This window comes from Periplaneta americana, chromosome 8, assembly GCF_040183065.1.
Source record: "Periplaneta americana isolate PAMFEO1 chromosome 8, P.americana_PAMFEO1_priV1, whole genome shotgun sequence".
Taxonomy (NCBI): Eukaryota; Metazoa; Arthropoda; class Insecta; order Blattodea; family Blattidae; genus Periplaneta; species Periplaneta americana.
Genome location: NC_091124.1, coordinates 67,389,747 through 67,411,851, shown reverse-complemented (window position 1 = coordinate 67,411,851; position 22,105 = coordinate 67,389,747). Strand labels below are relative to the sequence as shown.

General features: G+C 35.1%; 1 protein-coding gene across 2 annotated transcripts in view; it reads right to left on the bottom strand.

The window, feature by feature from the left end:
* milt (trafficking kinesin-binding protein milt) overlaps window positions 1-22,105 on the bottom strand; it is a 344,681-nt gene that overhangs the window by 246,584 nt on the left and 75,992 nt on the right. For both annotated transcript variants that reach the window (XM_069833015.1, XM_069833017.1), the window contains one exon: window positions 8,405-8,509. In XM_069833015.1, the coding sequence (XP_069689116.1) occupies window positions 8,405-8,509 (105 nt within the window). The remainder of the gene's footprint in view (window positions 1-8,404; window positions 8,510-22,105) is intronic.

Here is a 22,105-nt window from a genome sequence, read left to right as displayed (position 1 = left end):
TCCTTTCTTACACTGTCCCTCTCAAACTTCTATCAACAGTCGGTAAGTTTGTATAGGCTGTATGTTGTTGGCTGAAAAAAACTGGACGCAGTTTCACAGGAACGAATATATAATAAAGAAGTACAGTGAGTCTTCGCCATCACGCCCGCGATGACCGAACGACCGATCGTCCGCGTGCCCAGTGGGGGGCCGCGCTTCTGCCGCTGGCCGGTCGGTCGTCGCGACATGATGGTGAAGACGCACTGTATATTTTAGAACAGTAGCTAAGCATGATCAGAAATAACCACCTTCAAGTGCTATGATCACCAGGCTGTCAGCATTGCCCGCCTGTCAGTGTCGGATTCCACCCAGATCATCTGTCGGATAATTAAGTAAAGCGACATTTAATAAAGCAAGAAGCTAACCATATCAACGGGGCTGATATAAAACAGCCTTTTCCTCCTTAAGCATTTATGGAACATTTATGAAAGCTATCCTTACTTTTGGTTGATACAACATTACTAAAGTTCCAGCTATTATGAAATAAACTTGCCATTTAGTATCTTTTCAGATGTTATCACGTCACGCATCCATGTATTGTACATAAACGCGCAAACGCGAACGCACATGCACGTTTTCATCAGACTACAAAGATAAATTTCGTTTTCAGAATCATAATATGTTATCAAAGTGAGAGAGTGTATACTGAAGATGAGAAATAGCTCGCTGGAATTGCATTACAAGAGAATCGACCGCTGATGTTTCTACACACCTCATATGTATAGCTACATTCATATCTGTATTAAGGTACCTCGCGTGTAATTGGCTATAAAACAGACGTACAGTATGTGCCATTAAGCCGAAGATGAATATACAAGTTCTATAATTCAAACCTCACATAAAGCAGCTGACAAACATAAGGCAGTGCTGACATGACTATTCTGTATAAATATAAACGAACTTCTAATTGGGTTTACTATGAAAACCAAGAAACAAATTTCATGAAGATTAAGGCAACATTTTTTTGATGTACGAATATTATTTTTACACTTCAATAAAATTCGCGGTTAGTAAGTTTATAGGCTAAGAACGTATTTTATAGTTTTCCAATAGAAAAAAATACAATAATTCCAAAATTTCGTAGATACTATCGTACATAACAATGTAAGTAAAATTATGCTGGTTTCATTCAACTATCAGTGTAGCTTGTCTTACAAAACATTACATTTTATAGCATGAGTTGCCGACTGGAAAGATTTTCCCAACAAAATTAATCGAAGTAGTGCATCCGCGAGAATACGTGATGTTCTTTTTACGTAAGAAACCAACTGTGCACGTTTGAATCACGAAACATAGCATTAGGAAATATCGACAATATTTCAGAGAGAGGGAGAGGGGAGGGGAGGGAAGTGGAGAGAGGGAGAGAAAATTTAAAATGTTGATTTACTTGCGACTATTTCAATACTACAATATACTTTAATCTTTTTTTCCCCTTTTAATTGGGTTATTTTACGACGCTGTATCAACATCTCAGGCTATTTAGCGTCTGAATGAAATGAAAGTGATAATCCCTGTGAAATGAGTCCTGGATCCATCAACAACAGCCACCCAGCATTTGCTTGTATTAGGTTGAGGGAAAACACCGGAAAAAACCTGAACCAGGTAACTTGCCCCGGCCGGGATTCGAACCCGGGCCACCAGTGTTTCGTTTCATTTTCAATTAGCTATTCAGCTGGATTACTTTACAAATAATTGTACAGTTAATCTTCGCATGTGAAAAACTGGTAATAATATTTAAACAATACGCTCAAAACTGGTTTGAACCAACACAAACAGTTATACAAAAGCAATAGTTATAATAGGTAATTATAGGTACTATAACTCTTCATCTTTGCAACAGCATTTTTCGCGAAGTTGAACTATAAGGCAGCCTTTGTGCTACAAGTAGTAACTAACAATGAAGGATGGGCTACTCTCTCTTCAACACATCTTATTATATGCACCTTGATAAAATAAATAATAGTAATTATTTCAAGGCTGGGAACTTGTCAACAAGGGTTGAAAACTTTCATACAAATTATAAGGTGGTTTCTGGCACATCAACAATAACTTCCCGGACGTTATCTACTAATTACCATACAGCCTAGTAATGGTGGGAAAGGCTACTTTCTTCAATCCACAAGACAAATAAATAACTATCTTCAAGGAAGTGTACAAGTTATGAATGGGGCACAGGCTTGGGGTCATGTATACATTTTGTTAACAATGCTTTTCGGCAATGGGAAATAGTGAAGATATATCTTCAATTATGTAGAACAGGTAAATTCTTTTATATTTTGTATGCATTAATTCAACTCTGTAAACACGTTATTCATACACAAAAGAATCATCATGATCTGAAAATGTTTAGTTAGGAACGAAATTTTCAACTAAAGAAGTTTCTAAATTAATTAAAACAAAAAAAAAAAAAAAAAAAAATCTCTCTTCCCACAGAATCCGTTGGAAAACTTTCTACTAAATAATCTAGAATAAATAAGATACTAGGCACAATTTAAATATATTAGAATTTCAAATATTTGCATGTTTACTGTTAAAATGAACTGTAATGTGAATTACAGTTTGTACACATCTCATTTCACAATTCTTATACTTAATATTTATAAGAGAAATAAATTAATATAACCTATATACTATCTATAAAGATAAATGCATATTTAAAAGCAGTAACCATTTATTGATAATCAAAATTAAAAATAGACTAATTACAGACATTTAGCTCGCAAAAATATGTGAGGGTACAGTACTAATAGAACTATGATTTATTTATTCGTCTGGCAGAGTTAAGGTCTCTTCTTTTCCACTCAGCCAGAACTAAGTACTACAAACCATATGGAGATCTACAGAAAAATATCCAAACAGGTAAATAAATCTGAGTTGTGTATGAGAAACAGCAAATGCTTATACAAATGTATAATAATACCTAGGAATTTGAGAGAAGTAAAGCTAAGCAATTATAAGAAAAACGAAATTACAATCTTGCTAGAATAGAAAGAAAAAATGGGTCACGAAGTTGACACATACTTCGTCATGACGATTTACGCGTTTCGAACCATTCCTTTTCCATGTTGCAAATACTGTAGTATAGGGCCTACTGTTTATAGTCTATTTTCTTGAACTAGTATATATATATATATATATATATATATATATAAAATCACTTAATATGCGCCCAAAGAAGATGAAATTTAGTTTTCTGAATTGCGCATAAAATAAAAATAAAATAAATTAAAAAAATAATAATAATAATAATCACCATCATCATCATTTCCACTTCACGGATTAGGCAACTTGTCCGTTAATGCTTCACTGTTGTCTCCAGCATTTCCTGGGTCGTCCTATATATCTTCCTTCTCTCGGCATGTAGCTTAAGACTGTTTTAGAAAATCTTTTGTTTTCTGTTATAAACAAATGTTCAATCCAATTTTCTCTTCTATTATATATTATTTTATTACATGCTGAATCGATGTTTAATTTTTCCCCAATATCATCGTTCTTTATTTTATGCTATCTTTTACAGCCTTTAATGCTCCTAAGGAATTTCATTTCTGCCGATTAGTTTTTTTGAGTTGGTACCCAGGTTCACCAACATAAAGCAGCGTGGGTAGAGCTATTACCTTATACAAATTCATTTTGATCTCATTCCTAACTTTATTTCTAAAAGTTCTATGAATGCTCCTATATATTGTTTGAAATTTACTAATTTTATATTCAATGTCTTTAAAACTTATTTCCCGGTTTAACAGGTTTCTACTGTATTTATAAGTAAATGAATGAAGACAATAAACTGAATACTTTTCATGAATAAAATATTAATTCTACCTTTGTTAAATAAATTCCTCAGAAGTGTAGATTTTGTTCAGAAATCATATTCCAAAAATGTTTCAATGTTGGAGGAAAAATTGTGTATTACGTAAATTTCAATATCTTCAGGGAATAATATACTGTCATATACTACTTTTCGTGAAAGTAGACGCTTACAGTATATTTCACTATGACAAACAAGTGAAAACAGCCCTGAAGTAAAAGTTAATGTGTGATGTAACAAGTGCTAATGATGTTAATGATTTAACACTACCATGTAAAGAAAACATGAAGGATGTTGATCAAAGAATAATCACTTTAGTCTAAACTTGTGGAGTAACGGTTAACGCGTCTGGCCGCGAAACTAGGTGGCCCGGGTTCGATTCCCGGTTGGGACAAGTTACCTGGTTGAGGTTTTTCCCGGGGTTTTCCTTCAATCAAATATGATCAAACGCTTGGTAACTATCGGTGCTGGACCCCAGACTCATTTCATCGGCATTATCACCTTCATCTCATTCAGACGCTACATAACCTAAGATGATGATAAAGAATCGTAAAATAACCTACTAAAAAAATAAATAAATCACTGTATCCATACAGAAGTGAATGCTGCTGTATCCTGAAAGGATTTACGTCATCCTGACTTCTCTTTGAGTAACGTTTGTTGATACAAACACGGAAATTAGAACAATAAAATACGAGGTCATTATTTCTATCTCATGTAGATTATCGACTAATATTATCTTTCATAATATCATAATTAAGTATGTATACTTGAGCAATTACTCATATTCTGGAAATCAATATTCAATAACGCTACATTCACATTGCTAAAAGTGCCAATGCGTGTTACGGAAAAATGGTACGTGGCAGAGAAAATCTGAGCTCAGATTTGGATTCAGTAGCTCAAGAAACCATAAATGTAGCATACATTTTTAGAATAATTTTTATGACCCTTGATTTTGCAGACCTGTACAATCATACAATGGTGTGAAGTTTTCAACGCATCTGAGAGACACCAAAATGAGAAAATGTATTCCTGCTGTAGAAAGGATAGCAGTGGCATCAAGGTAGGGGAAACCATAATGTACAATATATGTATAATAAAACTAAAGACACGTCAGTATTATTAATTATATCTTCTGAAAACATTATATATTGTTCCTCTTTCTGTCATATATTATTGAATAAGGATGTCTGAAGTATCGGTTTACAATGATGAGTAGAGCTTGGATTTCCATGCAAATACATGTTTATATATAAGCTTCTTACACTTATCAAACTTTGGAAATACAGTATTCGATTTATGTTTTATCAATTTCAAATAACCATTGCATTTTTTGGCCTTTTTGGAAGTAAATTCATACGTAATGCATATTTGGAAGATTTTGGATTTAATAGCATATATTTAGGCTTTTATATTGCATATTACGTCCTTTTTTCTGCTTTAGTGCACATATTATGTTAACGTGCATAATAGTGCCTTTTATGAATGCTGCTTCGTGGAATCTGGTATTTCCACGTTATTTGTGTATTGAAAAAAAAAAAAAGAAGATATTTATAATATGGTTTCATGGCATCATACCTGACAACTAATCTTTGAATTTTCCACTAAATTCTCCCTTTGTTATAGCCTGCTGCAATTCCAACCCCCAACTCTCGCTCGTTACAAACCGGAGGTCAAAATACTGAAAGAAAGAAAGGCTGAAGTAGCATGCTTGGATACTTTTGTGTCCAATTGTAAAGTGTTGCTACAGCTTCTCTTAAAACCGCAAGAAGAGATATTTGTCAAAATGGATTGAGGAAAAGAAATTTCTAAAGATAGATGGTGATGTAGTTTATTGTGATTGTTGTAATAAAGACATAAGTACCGTTGTATTTTGGAGTGGATGGTAGCGTCGCAGTTAAAGCATAATCCTGCAAAGTCAGAAAGTCGCAGGTTCGATTCCCGATGCAGTCATGGTCATGCGGAAAAAGACTTCACTTAAGTATGCACCTGTCACTTCTCGTAATGTAGAAATATAATTTTCTGTGTTCGAGAACGTTCTTCAGACAAACATATGAGCTTAAGTGAAGAAAATCTGAGAAATTAGTTGTACATGTTTCAAAATAAAATAAAAATGCAACATAACGTAGAACTCGATTTTAATAGAGCACATTTTTACTGTTTTTTCGCTTCATCATGCATGTTTTGTCATATGATAATGCACAAATGCATGTATGTTTTAAGATTTGATAGTGCATGGAAACTGGGCTCTACTGACGAGAAACTCAAATCAGCTGCAGAATATATAGGAGTTGAATCTGAGGAGGATTAAGGAGAAGAAATGTTGGAAAAAACCGGGTATTGGATGAAGTGCTGCCTGACAATGGATGATAAGGGCTCATTAGGTTTAATGGAATCATGATGTCCAATTTTATAAAGATTAGGAATACTTAATTACAGCTTGCATCTCTGTGCTTACATGTATTTTCATATATCCACGCATTTTTAGAACATAATAGAGACAGTAGAAAATGCCCGTCTTCAATACCACCCAGTTCTTCCTGCAGTCTTTGCTCTGTAACTGCTTTCCTCTGGAGATTTTCCATAATAATCTGGTACATATTGCCCACTGGGTCTGCTTCTTCCTTTCAAATTGGGTGGAAGTCGATCAAAGTTTTGTAGAGGCCCTTTCTTCTTCTTTCTATTCACATTCTTTGTGTGTTTTGGTCTCGGAAATGTTAGTACTCATTCTACAAATAAGATAATGAAGGCAAAATATCTGATTCTTATGGAGAGCCATAATAAAAATAAATATGTTTTGATATCCTTTCCTTCTTGAAACCAGTGTAATCAACAAAAAGTAACTGATGACTTTTAAAAAAGTGAAGTATTTAATATTCTGTCTGCTTAAAAAAACACATTATTTTTCATATTACACAGTTCACATACCAATTGCATAGCACTCAACTAAGCATGGATGCTAAAATGTCTATTGTTGCTGGGCTTTGGTGAATTTCATGTACAAAACTTTTCATGTGGAATACAGAAGCCTTCTATTTTTCTCATTGTAGCTCATTTCACGTGCGCTATAGTCTGAAAGAGTCCTATTAGAAGTATACCCTGCCACTAGCATGCTCGAATCGGCTGCAAGAGAAGACAAGCATCAAGTCCTCAGTGAACCGGCTCTGTAGTGTCAGATGATGTGTGTGAAAAGAGACACTATAGTCGCGATGCTGTTATTCCCGGCGTGACTCCTCCTCTTTGCTTACGTCTTTGGAAGTGAAGGCTCTATAAAGTCTAGATAGGTAGTATCGTTCGCCATTTTTGTTCTTTCGTTGCCGAGCTACCAGACGAGGAATCTATTTGCCGCACCATTAAACATTATCATGTCGTAGCTTCTATGATAATAAATCAAACACACTGTAATTGAACAAATAATTGAGCGGCAAATAACGTCCTCGTGTGCTTTCTGCAAACGCCAACGAAAGAGCCAAAATGGCGGGCGATTATATTAAGTATTTATCGAGCCTTACGAAATGCATAATGTCATCATCAGCGAATCACAAGATGCACACGTTTAAATGCAGCCGACCTGCAATGTGATTGGCTGCCGGAAATTAGAGCGACGGGACTATAGGTATAATACCTTCTTTGCAGCTGCAGTTCTGGTAAACCAGTTTATGAGAGCTAGTGTGAAAGGAACACAATAAGACCCTCTGCTTACCAATAACACTGTTTTTCATTTTCTTTAAAATCCACCACTCCTGACCACATATAAACTCGCGAAATTTGTGTCTAATTATTACTATGTTACTTTGATGTACCGAAGTACATATATTTCAGCGTAGAAATTCTGCATTACCATATGGTGAAGAATGGGTAGAACGGAGAAAAATTCTCTCTGGCACCAGGATTCGAACCCAGGTTTTCGGCTGAGAAGGATTCTGGCATCATGATTTGAATCCGGTGTGACTTAGTGGATAAAGTGTCAGCTCAAAACCCAGGTTCGAATCCCGGTGACAGAGAGAATTTTTCTCCATTCTACTGATTCTTCACCATTTGTGTCTAATGACAAGTATGCTAACCACTGATCACCAAGAATCACACAACCGACTCAGGTTAGTTATTAGATAAGTAAAATATCATAATAATTATTGTCTTCCTCTTCCTGACGATGGAAACATGAAGGAGTTCAGAAACAACAGAGATAGTCTTTCACATACTACCTGAAAGCTAACTCAGCATAGCTCTTTTAAAGGCTTAAAGCCACATCACATGCAATCAAACAGATCTGTAAAAGTCTACTGCCTGTCCAAAGTTAAGAAAAAATACGTTATTCTCACAAATCGAACCATCTTATTATTTCTCTTTACAACTACATAATATGTAAACATAAGAAAGGTTACTGTTCCTTTTAGCATGCAAAGAACTGTTGTTTAGAGCTTCATTTAAAGTGCGAGGGAAATGGTATTTTTAATAATGTTCAAAAGTGTCTATATTTGAGAGAATCGAATCTGAGCTAGAAGGCCTTTTCTTAAATTTGGGCAGACATAATATAAAACAGGGTAATGCACTTACGGAAGTAGTTGAGAGCTTCTCGGATCTGGTCCGGTGTGAGGTTCAAATCTACTTCTTCGGGTTTGAGTGCTGGAGCTGGGATGAACCAGTCCTCGTTCTCGTAGCCTAAAACAGATATATAAAATATGACAAACTGAAGAACTGATATTAGTAACTTAATAAGATGGAAGTCCAAAGAGTAGCAAAACTAGGTTAAAATTATATTTTGACATCAAAACGAAATTTCTGGCGATCCAGGAAGATATGGAGAGATCAAATGAAAATGCACCATGTTCCAGAGATCCTAAATACAGTTCGATTCCCGGCGGGGTCAGAAATTTTCATGAAAAATTTCTACCTCGGGACTAGGAGAGATGGCGATGCACAACTTCTAATCACTAGATTGTGTACCAATATGCCTGGGTTAAATCCAAAATCTCTTCGCAGTGTATATGAAGAGAAGGCATAAGTTACTGTTGATAGTGATTCATCCGTCGGATGGGGACTTCTCACTGAAGACAGACATCCTCGTGAACTTGTGATGGAGAAAATAAATGTGAAACAGAACGTTCCTAAGTGCTTTAGTTCTCCTATAATTCTTAACGTGTTATTACTCTGTTTCCTGCTATATCAACTCTTAGTCTTTGAACAGCTTCTGTAGTTTAGGACAAACGTTAAATGAAGAATTACAATAACACCCTTGTATCAGATCAGAGGGCAGGGGCGGCCCGTCCTTATGTGCTACAGTGCTACAGCATAATGATAATTTTTGCTCAAATAATGTATTTGTAATACCATAGTATTTGATGTGTTATTTGACAATTTCCCGTGGTTATGTTCATGACGCGTTATAGTGTGTCTAGTCTTTGCTCTTCGCTCTTTGGTGCCTCAGGGGGTACAATGTGCTACTCAAAACTCTACATGAGAATGTACACAATTAATGCGCATGTGCAAAGCTGAAATCACTGCTCTGATTGGCTATTTTTACGTCAGCTTCAGCACAACACAGCTTGGAGATTGCAAAAGTAAAGCGCAACGAAAGAATGCTTGTTTGTGGAAGAACTCGGAACTATGTACAATGTATTTGGTAATTCAAGTGTCCGACTGCTGCTGCCATCTATCTTTTTTTTTTTAGGTTCCTCCTGAATCAGTCAGCAAGCGACAGAGAATGGAATCACAGAAAATTGAAGCCAAGGAAGTATGTGATCGTATAATTCAGGAAACTACTTATCGTTTCCAGTCTTTAAACTGCCTAGACGCAACAAAATTGTTAAACAGCAAATTTTTTGACAATTTTTCGCATTATTTTCCTGAACGCAAACTTGAAGTTGCTGTCAACAGCTATACTGTACTGAACAAAAGAGTGTTAAAGACACAACTTGGAGTTATATAGGGAAGACCCAACTTCTGACTTGTAGATGGCTGTTCAATTGTTACAATACATAGTCTCCAACAATTTACAGGATCCATTCTGTGAAGTAACCAAGTTGTTAAATATTTTGGTTACAACACCAATGGCCACTGCTGAGCCAGAAATATGTTTTTCTTGCTTGAAACGCATAAAAACGTTTTTAAGGAACACTATGTCCCAGGATCGCCTCACTGCTCTTGCAATACTGTCAATAGAAAAGAGTATGATGTCCAAGATGGAGGGGTTTAACACCAGGGTAATTGACAAGTTCTGAAGTAGGAAGGAACGTCGTGTGGACTTCATAATTCGTCACTAGGCGAGTCTCAAATAAAGATAAATGCATATAAGTGTATACAGTAGGCAGATATAGATTGTAGCATACTCATTATTTTGACCACCAGCCGCTACTGTCAGAGGGTTTGAGTGTTTCAAAGAATCCATAAGCTATCCTAGCTGCACAGATTGGTACCTCTCCCATTCTGAGATGGTGAATATGAGAAATGGAACAAAGAGAAATTACTCAAATTACTATAAAGACTGCTCAGAAAAATAAATCACAGATAGTCTAATGGCCAAAGAAGGCAAGGTAGCTGTGAGTATATCTGTAAATAAGAGCAGAAACCTGTGAATGGGCAAGGCATGAAACAGAGAAAAAATATGTACCAGTATCTGTTGTGAATAATAATAATACCATTTCCAGTGACAATGACTGCGTTATGCATAATCTGAACACTTTGTAATCAAAGTCAAATAAACGTTGTATATTAAATCGTCATTATGTATGTATTTATTAACACTACAATTGGGTATACACCCGGTGGCAGTGATATATATTATGTCATCTTCATCTTCACCATCCTCATCTTCATCCATCTCCTGTACTGTGCACTCTGATTGGAGAGATGATTGCAATTCAACCTCTGTTTCATTCTGTCTTCTCAAGTTTTTCTACTCCATTCTATTTAATCATACATTACCAAAGTCTCATTTTAACATCCATGGCGTAAGAGGTGGTAACATCAGGTATGAAATTCTTTGTTGAGCTAAAGTATAGCAGGCAGTGGTGATATTCGGCCGGTTCACACTGGTTCGAACAAATCGGTTGTTAAATTATTTTTAGGTAATATTTGCAATTACCATGGACCTACACCGTATATTTTAAACATATGTACACATTAGAGAACTGGTTGTTAAACTTCTTGAATATCACCACTGGTAGCAGGAATTATGAATTGGAAATGCCACAGTTACTCTAAGAGGCTCAACAATCAATCAATGTCCTTAAGGCAATGCATTACTGAAATTTCTAAAATCCTTTCGATAAACACTTATAAAAAATTGAACTTAACTTTTTTAAAATTTTCTTAGTGAAAATCCTATTTCTAAAATAATAATTTTTTTTTAATCTATTTTTTTCTTAAGGTGACACTGCATATTGTGCAATGGAGCATTAGTAATGCCCTACTTCAATTTGTTCATTTGTAAAAAAAAAAGATATAATTTCTTCAATGTTCAAATATTCAGAATAAAATAATAATAGTGCTTTACGTATAATTCTCTAGAAACAAAACTATATTGAATGCAGCCCATCAAATGCTCCATTTCACAACAGAGATATTAATGAACAAGTATGCCAAGATTCATCACTCTAGCTTTAAGCATTGAGAAAGAAAATGAATACTTGTGGTTGAAAACGTAGAAAATTTATGTTTGCGATAATTAAATTTAAAGTTTTGGTTACACATACTGTAATTCGTACATTAACACAACTTCTACCAAGTATATAGAAAATATACTTATAATTAAGATATTGAGACAAAGTTTTTATGAAACCGTACATTTTTAGGGTGGAAATAAAAAAATGATAAAATATGTCAAAATTCGACTATTTTCAGTAGCACATTGCCTTAATGCACAGAGCATGATGCTAACAGCATAGGGTTCACCCTCTTAGCCATTCCTAGCAAAAGAGGCCTACCAATATTTACAGCACAGCTCTGAGCGCCATTATGTCACAAAACATTATGACAAAGTACACATCTGTGAGGATGTTTGTCTCAATGTTTACAGGTGAATACTGCTAAATTCAGTGACGTAACTTATTGTACAAGCCAAGGTTACACTTCTAACAAGACTGTCACAAAACTCTCTATGAGAGGGATCACAGAATAGCATAACATAACTTAGATATATATGTATAAATTTAATTGTAATCTCTGCCATTTTAAATTTAGGAACAAACAAGTGATTTTAAAAGAATGTTATTTTAAATTAAAATTTCAGCTGCCTAAATTGTTCCAACATTTTAATTTTTCGGTCTAATAAGAAACATGGTAAATATAATTAGTAAAACACTAACCAACTTTACACACTACATAACAAAGTTATTAGCACAAGTATTCGAACAGGTACCAGTACCAGTTCTATACATAACAAAACATTATAATGTAACTATATTTCAGAATATTTTTGTTGACTATTCGTTTTCTATTGCTGATTGCGTATTAGGTAGCTGAGGTAGCTATGAATTCATCTGTAATCACTTGTTTCATGATCTTTTGTGAAAATCCCCGATTTTCTAAAACAGTATTCTATATACATTCCAGTTTATAGCTATTATATAATGGGTTTTAAAATTAAGAGTTTCTCAGGATATTCGATGGTTTATTGCTCATTTCTTGTAGTGAAAGGAACATGTAAATGAAGTTTCAGGATTAATCTCTTGTCTACAGATACCATAGATGAAATAAGAATCGGCAATAAACCACGTTCAGAGTGGAATAAAAATCTAATGCTCATAACAATACAGCCACAGTAAGAATAATAATAAAAAAAAAAAAAGTTTTGTGCACCAAAAATGATTGTAGAAACAAAGATGACCATGGGAAAACAATGTTTTTGTGCTTCAGTTCTCCTACAATTCTCAATGTGCTGTTATACCAATTTTTTTTTTTTTTTTTTTGCTATATCCTCATCTTATTGTCTCTGAACAGCTTCTGTAGTTTAAGACAAATATTAAATGAAGAATTACAATGACATCCTTGTATCAGACCAGAAGGCTTGAGTGTTTCAAAGAATCAATGGGCTGTCCTAGCCGCATAGCTATGGTACCTCTACCGCTACGAGATTAAGGATATGAGACATTTAACGAAAAGAGACTACTCCAGTTGCAAAGACTGCACATGAAGTGCAAACCATTACTCAGAAAAATAAATCACAGTACTATAAGGTCCAAAAAAGACAAGCTAGATAAATCTGTCAGAAAGAGCAGAAACCTGAGAATGGACAAGGCATGAAACAGAGGAAAAATAACACATCTGTTGTGAACGATGATACCATTTCCAGTAACAATGACTGTATTAATCATAATTAGAACATTGTAATCAAAGTCAAATAAACATTATATCCATATATTAGTTTGTCGTTATGTTATCTTCACCTTCATCATCCTCATCCTCCTCCTGTTACTGTTGATATAATGAGGAGAGCCTTACGCAGAAGTGACTATCATGGCAAGGTTTCTAAACCTTATCAATTAAAAAAATAGAGAAATATTTGTTCTTGCATAACAGTTCATTGAAAAGAGTAATGAATATTGGAATTTTACAATTTTCTGCAGTGAAAGCAAACTTATCATTTATGATTCAGATGGAAGATTTACTATGTGAAGAAACACAAATCAAAAGTTGAACATATACAATCTTAATCTCATAGATTTCGTTTAAACGTTTACATAGTGACATTTATTAGTTATTCCTTCAATAAAATGGATGTATTCAACACTCTTAGCCAAAACAAAACCACATACCGTCTCTGAAGATATTTCAGTTCCCTCCAACATTCTGATTCCACTAATATTCCATTGCCTCCTCACAATTGAACACTCTCTCTTTTCATTTCATATTAAATTGGAAAAATTTGTTTTTAATTTTCCTCACCAGAAATAAAGAAATTTTTGGCCATCATTTTCACTATTTTCCAATATGGTATAAGAAGCTTGCTAATGTCATCTCTGCACTCAAATAAGTGCACAATAAATAGCACAAACATAAACAAATTAATTATGAAAGGTTAAAATAGATATTTCCTGGTTTACCAGTGTTCTTCATACTGTTCTCAGAGTGAAGTATTCAACAGGTTCAAACAATTATGCAGATGGAAGTTTTCATCATAGCATCATGTTGATTGCAAAGTTTTAAAATCTGGACTTCTTTTAATTGGTTATTTAACACAGCCGTAACAACTGCAGGGTTAAAGAGTGTCAATGGAATTGATGATAGTGAAACGGTAATTTGACATGGAAAGTTCGAGAATTCGCCATGTGATCATTTGTCATCAGCTTCAGAATTGAGAAAAATCTCGGAAAAAAAGAACTCAACGAGGAAATGAATTAAGTGGGATTCGTCAAGAACAACCTCTTAACACGAATCTATTTGCAAATCAAGATTTCAGGTATAACTCCCTGTAAAGTTGATTTGAATAATTTCGAGGGACAAATTGTTCCGGGGCCGGGCATCGAACCCGGGACCTTTGGTTTAACGTACCACGAATCTATTTGCTACCTTTGCACCAGAGGTTAACAGCCTGGCTTGTGAACATTCCAATCCTTTATAGATTAGAGACAAAGCAACTATATAAAACATAGTTGAAACAGAGCAATAACTTCACTTTGGGGACAATCAGAAATAACTGAATAGTTTGCTATTTTTATTATTCTTTTTAAGTTCGTCTTTTATTAAGTGTTGTATGAAGCATCAAGCTGATTTTTTTAAACACTTTGTAGAATTCTATCTTCGTAGTGTATCCAGCTATTTGCTGACAACACGTATTCCACTATGTTTCACTATGAATTTCCTCCTCTTACAAATGATGGGTAAAAAGCATGATGCTGGTTGTATATTTCAGCAGCCACATGAACACTTTGTAGAAATGCCTTTAAAGTTTCAATTTCTTGCTCTGCCAGTTGATCTATTACGTTACAATAATAATAATAGAAGAAATGCGCACAAGTGTGCAAGAGTTGATTTGTTATTATTCTTTGCTGTATTCGCTAATCGACTTGATTCTGTTCTTGCATTTTATTATGTGATATTTTTCGCAGAGCTGATCACAGAGCTCGCACACGCATTCCAGACTAGGAGAGTGGTAGTGTTGGGTCTTGCAGAGTTTGTGGTGGTAGCCATGGATCGCCAGACTTGTTATTGTATGTCATAGTTCTTGGTTGGGTCCTGCCCAAGTTCTGTCGGTCATCGCGTTCGTGCTATAGAAGTCAAGCCAAATCTAGTCTCTTTTCTGTCTCCTTTCCTCTAGCAGTCTGGTCGAATTCTTGGTAGATGGCAGTTTGTACCATAGGTCTTCTATTAAGAAATTTTCCCTCGCCAACTCGTAGACTATTCTCGATGGCGCGTGTTTTGAGATCCCGAGAGCTGCTTTTAAGAACCGCGCTTTGACGTTTTCCATAGTTCTGAGATCTCTTAGGCTTAGGTTGGTCCATATGATGTCAATGCCGTAGGTTATTATCGGGACAATTTTTGCCTCGAAGAGTTTAATAGCAGTGTCCAGGCTGAGCTGCCTTACATTCTTAATATCAAATATTGCCTTGATTGCTGATGTTGCTGATGATGGATCCGGAAGGACTTTGTCGTTGTTTGCAGTGTTACTCCCAAATATTTAAACGCGTTGGTGACTTTTAGTGGTTCATTTTTGTAGTAGAGCATGTCGTTGTCCGTCTTTCTACCTCCCCTCCTGAACGTCATTTGTACTGTTTTGTCTTTGTTGATCTGGAGCTGGTTATTACGTTACAATGAGAATACATTTACTGAATAGCCAGTCTCTTGATACATTCAATAAAACTGGTACTTCCATAGTGCTGGAAAATCATGCAATCATAGCAGGTAATAAATTCCATATTATGAACGTTCCCATAAACACAATTCTTCACTTCACATGGACGACATAGACTAGAAATGATCTCTGAGGTGACTTAGAATCATGACTTCAATTCCCACGATGAAGGTAATGCTAACATGATACATGACCTCTTCTATGTCTGATGCAGCCAATGCTTGATACCAGCAGACAATGAAATGAGCTCTGCTTTCTATTCTCTGCAATCACTAAAACAAATTCAATATGTTACTTCATCTTTCAAAAACTGAACTCTTTATTCCACTGCCTCCATGGCAAATACATACCAAAATCAGATATTCATAAATAACAGTAATTCTAAAATAACGCAACCATTTTACCACAAAAGCATAACTTTGGATAAGACCAAAAGGTACGTATCCATACCCTATGGAAGGAGATATATAAACACATAATACTTCCCTTGCTGGGATTTAGAACCAGGTCTGCTAGTTTGTATCACAGACTATATTAATGAGCCATAATAGACATCTGTGTTAACAAAATATTTGATTTGATGCTCTTGCAAAGGTTATGTTGTGATGAAGGTTTTGGATATATGATATTTTAGAAAATTCAATAATACAATACATTAAAGTGATCATTTCACTCGTGTATCATTTCGCCTTTAAAGAGTAGAATACGCTGAATTTCAATCAGTCAGAGATATTTACTCCAGTATTGTCGACTACATATTGTCACTTTTGTCTTATAATCTACGTATTGCTATGTGAAAAGATTTATTAAATCTACATACTCAGACTTCAACAAACAAAATTTGATAATACAATCTCAAGGGAAAAAATGGAACTCTCTGCGTCATAATCCACAATTAATTCCCGAAAATCGTCTGTAGCTGCATTTAGATTGGCAACAGGCCATGACAGTTTGGCCAAACACCTGCATAGAATTGGAATATATCAGTTCCCTAATTGGCCACTGTGCAACTCAAACCAAGAAATGAATTCGGAACACCTCAAAATCTGTGCTTCAGTGGCAGACCATGATAATATCTTTGAAAAATACTGGAGTGCAAGAGGTCAAATGACTTTATTGTCAAACGCCTGGCATTAGAAAACAACAACTTTTGTCTTATGCTGATGGTTCGTAATAAGTATCTTCGAATCAATAAGAAACACCAAAACCTAATTATCAGTAAACTCAGAAACAAAAAATCAACATCGATTTCCTCAGTATCAAGTACAGTACATCCAATAAATTTACTTGAACAGAATTTCACTTCCATAATTACACATTTAGTTAAATTTCCATCATTTTAAATTTCATTGTGCAAGGCGAATGGAAGCCATCCAAGAGCATATGCAATAAAGATTACTAAATTTCACTGTGTTTATAATAAAATTAATCTTTTCATTATTTCACTGTATCTTTTGTTTATGTATAGGTATAGTAGTTGACACTAGATTGCTCTAGTCTTATTTGTAAATATTCTCATTATTTATAAATGCGATGATATATTATACACTGTAAGTGAATAATACAGACCATTTTCTTACATAATGTAGGTCGACCAGGTAGCGTGCAACAGGCACAAAGACCATGCAACATGCAGCAAACCATCTTCCACAAACTTAACAGTCCAGTTCAGTTTCTCTGTAGGAGTGGTTGTGTTGACGTTAGATTGCACATTATTCTTCTGATTGTGTTAGTGAAGTGTTTAGATTTAGGAGTAGTTATGTTAACATTAGATTGCGTATTATTTTTCTGATTGTGTTTAGAATAGCTTATTTACATGGCGCCACAGATTTACTTCAAAAAGAGTGATTGAGGAAAAGTAACAGGCGATTTGCAAGAAAATTTTCTAATGTTACCATTCCACATAGCAACAGCAGCAAAAGACCACTCCTAAACCTAAATCTAAACACTTCACTAACACACTTACAATAATAACATTCAATCTAACGTCAACACACCACTCCTACAGAGAGAATGAACTGCATTGCCGAATGTGCAGGAGACAGTTTGCTGCATGTTGCATGGTCTTCCTGTCAATAGTGCACCGCCAGGTCGACCTATAATATGTAAACGAATGCTCTGTATGAGTTACTGTTCATTATTTTTGTTTTATTGGTTATTTATATATTATTCTATTTATGAAGCAGTCTTATTAAATATTACATGAGGCTTTCATTCTCTTTGGATTGACAAGTAAGTGTTTCGAGCTCTTGAATTTACCAATAAAATGAAAAACTCTTGTGATATTATCTATGACAAGAGCAAGTGTGAAGAAGAATAGAGTATTGTCAATTAGGTGGAAAGTACTGGATGACTAAAACATGTATTTCGGCAATGTTCTTTGCATGAGTCAAGTATGATGACGAAGTGCTATGTAAGGGGTTGAATGAAAAGTTGTTGTTTTCTAATGCCAAGCGTTTGACAATAAAGTCATTTGACCTCTTGCACTCCAATATTTTTCAAAGATATTATCATGGTCAGCCAATGACGCACAGATTTTGAGGTGTTCCAAATCCATTTCTTGGTTTGAGTTGCACAATGGGCAGTTAGGGGACTGATATATTCCAATTCTATGCGGGGTCTGGCCAAACAATCATGGCCTGTTGCCAATCTAAATGCAGCTACAGACGATTTTCGTGGTAAATCGGGAATTAACTGTGGATTATGATGAAGAGATTTCCGTTTTTTCCCTTGAGATTGTGTTATCAAATTTTGTTTGTTGAAGTCTATGTATGTAGATTTAATAAATCTTTTCACAGAGTCATATGTAGATTAGTAACAGGTCTGTAAGTAGCAGTGCTGCCCTTCTTTGCTAGTGCATCCACATTCTCGTTTCCCAGGATTCCACAATGGGATGGTATCCATTGAAATACAATTCTTTTATTGAGTGATATTAATTGAGAGAGCATTTTAGTTATTTCTGCTGTTTGAGATGAAGGTGTGTGTTTAGAGACTATTGATAGAATAGCTGCTTTGGAGTCTGACAATATAACTGCATTCTTAAATTTATTGATGTGAAATAGAAGATTCCTGAGACTTTCACTTATTGCAACGATTTCTCCATCAAAACTTGTTGTTCCATATACAAGAGATCTATAAAGTGAGAAGAGACAGCACGTAACTCCTGCACCGGCACCTTGTTCTCTGGAGATCAAGGATCCGTCGGTGTATAAATGAAGCCAGTTTTGTGGAGGGTACCTAATATTAATTGTCTCTAAAGACAATTGTTTCAGTATTTCAGTGTTTACTTCTGATTTCAGTATTTCTTCTGTTAAATTTAGATTATATTCTATATTTAATAGAGTTAAAGGGTTTGGTTTAATTTGTAAGTTTTTTTTTTTTAATTCGGGATATTGATTTTCTGTTTTAATTCTTGAACAATGGATATGAAACTTTTTTGAGTTTTCAATCTACAGAGAGGACTGTATGAATGCCAATTGTTTCCTGGTAATCTGATAAGTTTTTCATATTGGATCAGTGCTTTTTCTTCTAATGTCATTTTGATGCTGTTAATATTAGTGAGGAATCTCACAGAATCTATTGGAGTTGTTTTGATTCCACCAGTAATGAGCCTGAGAGCTTGGTTTTGAACATATTCTATTTCGTTTATGAAAGGTGAAGTAATTAAAATTTCTCTGCAGTATGTCAGCACTGGCTGTATAAACATTTTGTATGTAGTGTTCAAAGTATTCCTAGAGCATCCCTATTTCTTTCCTGCTAGTCTTTTTAGAAGGAAGAATCTTTTACGAGCTTTTTCAGAAATATATTTCAAATGGTTGCTCCATGTTAACTTACTATCGAAAATAACTCCAAGATATTTGGATTCATAAGTCCTAGGAAGGAGTTGGCCATTGTATTGGATATTGAATTCTCTTTCTTTTTTACCAAGTGAAAATATTTGGTAGTTACTTTTGCTTAAATTGAGTGTCATCAAATTTAATGTATTCCATTCATGTAGTTGAGTTAGAGCTTTAAGAGCAGAATTTTGAATTTTGTTTCTATGTCTGTAAGATCCGGAAGTTCACAAAACTATATCATCTGCAAATAGTGCTGTTTTCATGTTTGATTCCTCTAATAGGGAGGGTAAGTCATTTCTATAAATATTGAATAAAGTTGTACTGAGGATAGTGCCCTGCGACATGTAGTGACATATAGTGTAGCTTCTCCTCTAGCAATTCAATTGATGACAAGTCATTGCAATGAATGATTGTGCAATTATTTTGTAAGAAATGGAGATCTGTGCAGGATTCTCATTAGAGCAACATTCTATTATCAAGTTTTTCATAACAGAAGGTGCTGCTCCAGTGGAAAGTCATCAGAGATGTTGATATGAGCACTGTGCGTCATTGGGCCAACAGATGTAAAGTTGGCGAGGCAGAAACATCTGATTTGTGTGACAAAGAGTTGAATGACCTGCATTGACAAACCATGAGTTTCACAGGAAACAAGTGAAACAGATATAAGAACAATCAACAGATCACTCAGCCAGAAATTCCTGGTAAGATAAGCATTTCACAAGACCCTGTACATCACATTATTGCTTTCCTCAGATGTCAGAAGATTTGTGCATGATGAGTTCCTTTGGTGCTCATGCTTGAAATGAAAGTTCAGACATTTGAAATTTTCCAGCAAACTCTGTCGCCTTATGAGAATGAAGGCGAAACTTTAGTTCATAACACAGTGACAGGAAACGAAACATGGTGCACCATTATGAACCAGAAACGAAACGTCAATCCATGCAATATCGACACAAAGACTCATCCCAGAATAAATTCAAATCACGGACTTTGGCCAGAAAACTCATGGCATCAGTTTTTTTTGGAAGCAAATGGTGTTATCCATGTTGATAACCTGGAATATGGAACAAAAATGAACTCAGAATGTTATATTTTGACACTCCAAGCTTTAAAACAGCAATTGAAGAGAATTCGAAGGGTAAAATAAATGGTTTCCAATAATACAGCAATGTTAGGCCACACACTGCCACACAGAAGCAAATAAGAGGCTTTATAGGCTTTATCTCACTACTCTATCACATTCACAGTACAGTCCAGACTTGGTGCCTACAACTTCTACCTCTTCCTGGATCTTTCAATGACCTTCATGAACATTGTTACACAGCTAATGAAGAAGTTGCGAAGGCTAACACAAACAGATTAAAAAAACAATCTTTCTTCTGAAACTCTTGCAACTTACAGCAAATTAAATTATTCATTTCTTTTCACTGATTTTGTTAATTTGACTAACTATTACTGCAACAATATAACTCTATTAATTTCTACAGATCCTACATCTTCATCTGATCCTATTAATAGGCATAAGATTACTTCCACATAGTTGTTCAGATTATCTGTACAAAATTGATCCACAGAATAACTGTTCCTTCCCAGATGATAAGTGACTAATGCGATATATACATGGTAGAAGGAAATGTATTATAATTAATTCATGAGTTGTATATAGTTCAAGTCATTAAGAGCAAATATTGTTAAATAAAGTTTTTGACGCAACCAATAATCTATTGAGAATGTTCAGGTTTTCGTGAAAATTATATGCAACATGTAGAAATGCTGCAGAACATAAATAGCAGTACACTAGAAAAGGCATTTGACAGAGTGGATTGGAATAAACTGATGGGGATCCTAAATAAAATTGGTGTGGATTGAAAAGAGACGAGCCTATTCAGTAACCTTTATATGAAACAATGAGTCAAAGTCAAGATAGGAGAAGAAATGTCAGAAGAAAGTGAAATAGGGAGAGGAGTACAACAAGGATGCCCTTTATCACCTACCCTGTTCAACATCTACTTGGAGGATTTAGTGAAGAACTGTTTTCAGAACATGGAAGGAGTGATAGTAGGAGGAAGAAGAATAAAGTGTATAAGATTTGCTGATGATATAGTGTTGTTAGCAGAAGAGGAGATGATACTAAGGGGATATGCTAATGGAGCTGAGTGACAGCTGTGAGCAGTATAGAATGAAGATAAATGCCAACAAGACATGATCATAGGAAGAAAAGTAAAGAAGGTAAACTTGCGAATTCTAAATGAGGTAGTAGAGCAAGTGAACAGCTTCAAATATTTGGGGTGTACTATAAGCAGTAACATGAGCTGCTCGCAAGAAGTCAAAAGGAGAATATCAATGGCAAACGAGACTTTTAATAGAAAAAGGAGCATCTTCTGTGGACCTCTGGAGAAAGAACTGAGGGAGAGACTAGTGAAGTGCTTCGTGTGGAGTGTAGCATTGTATGGGGCAGAAACATGGACATTACGATGAAGTGAAGAGAAGTGACTAGAAGCATTTGAAATGTGGATATGGAGGAGGATAGAGTGTGTGAAGTGGACAGACAGAATAAGAAATGAAGCTGTGTCTACCGTCATATATTCCGACTGTGACTACTGGGATAGTCTGCATAGGAATGTTCTGTAT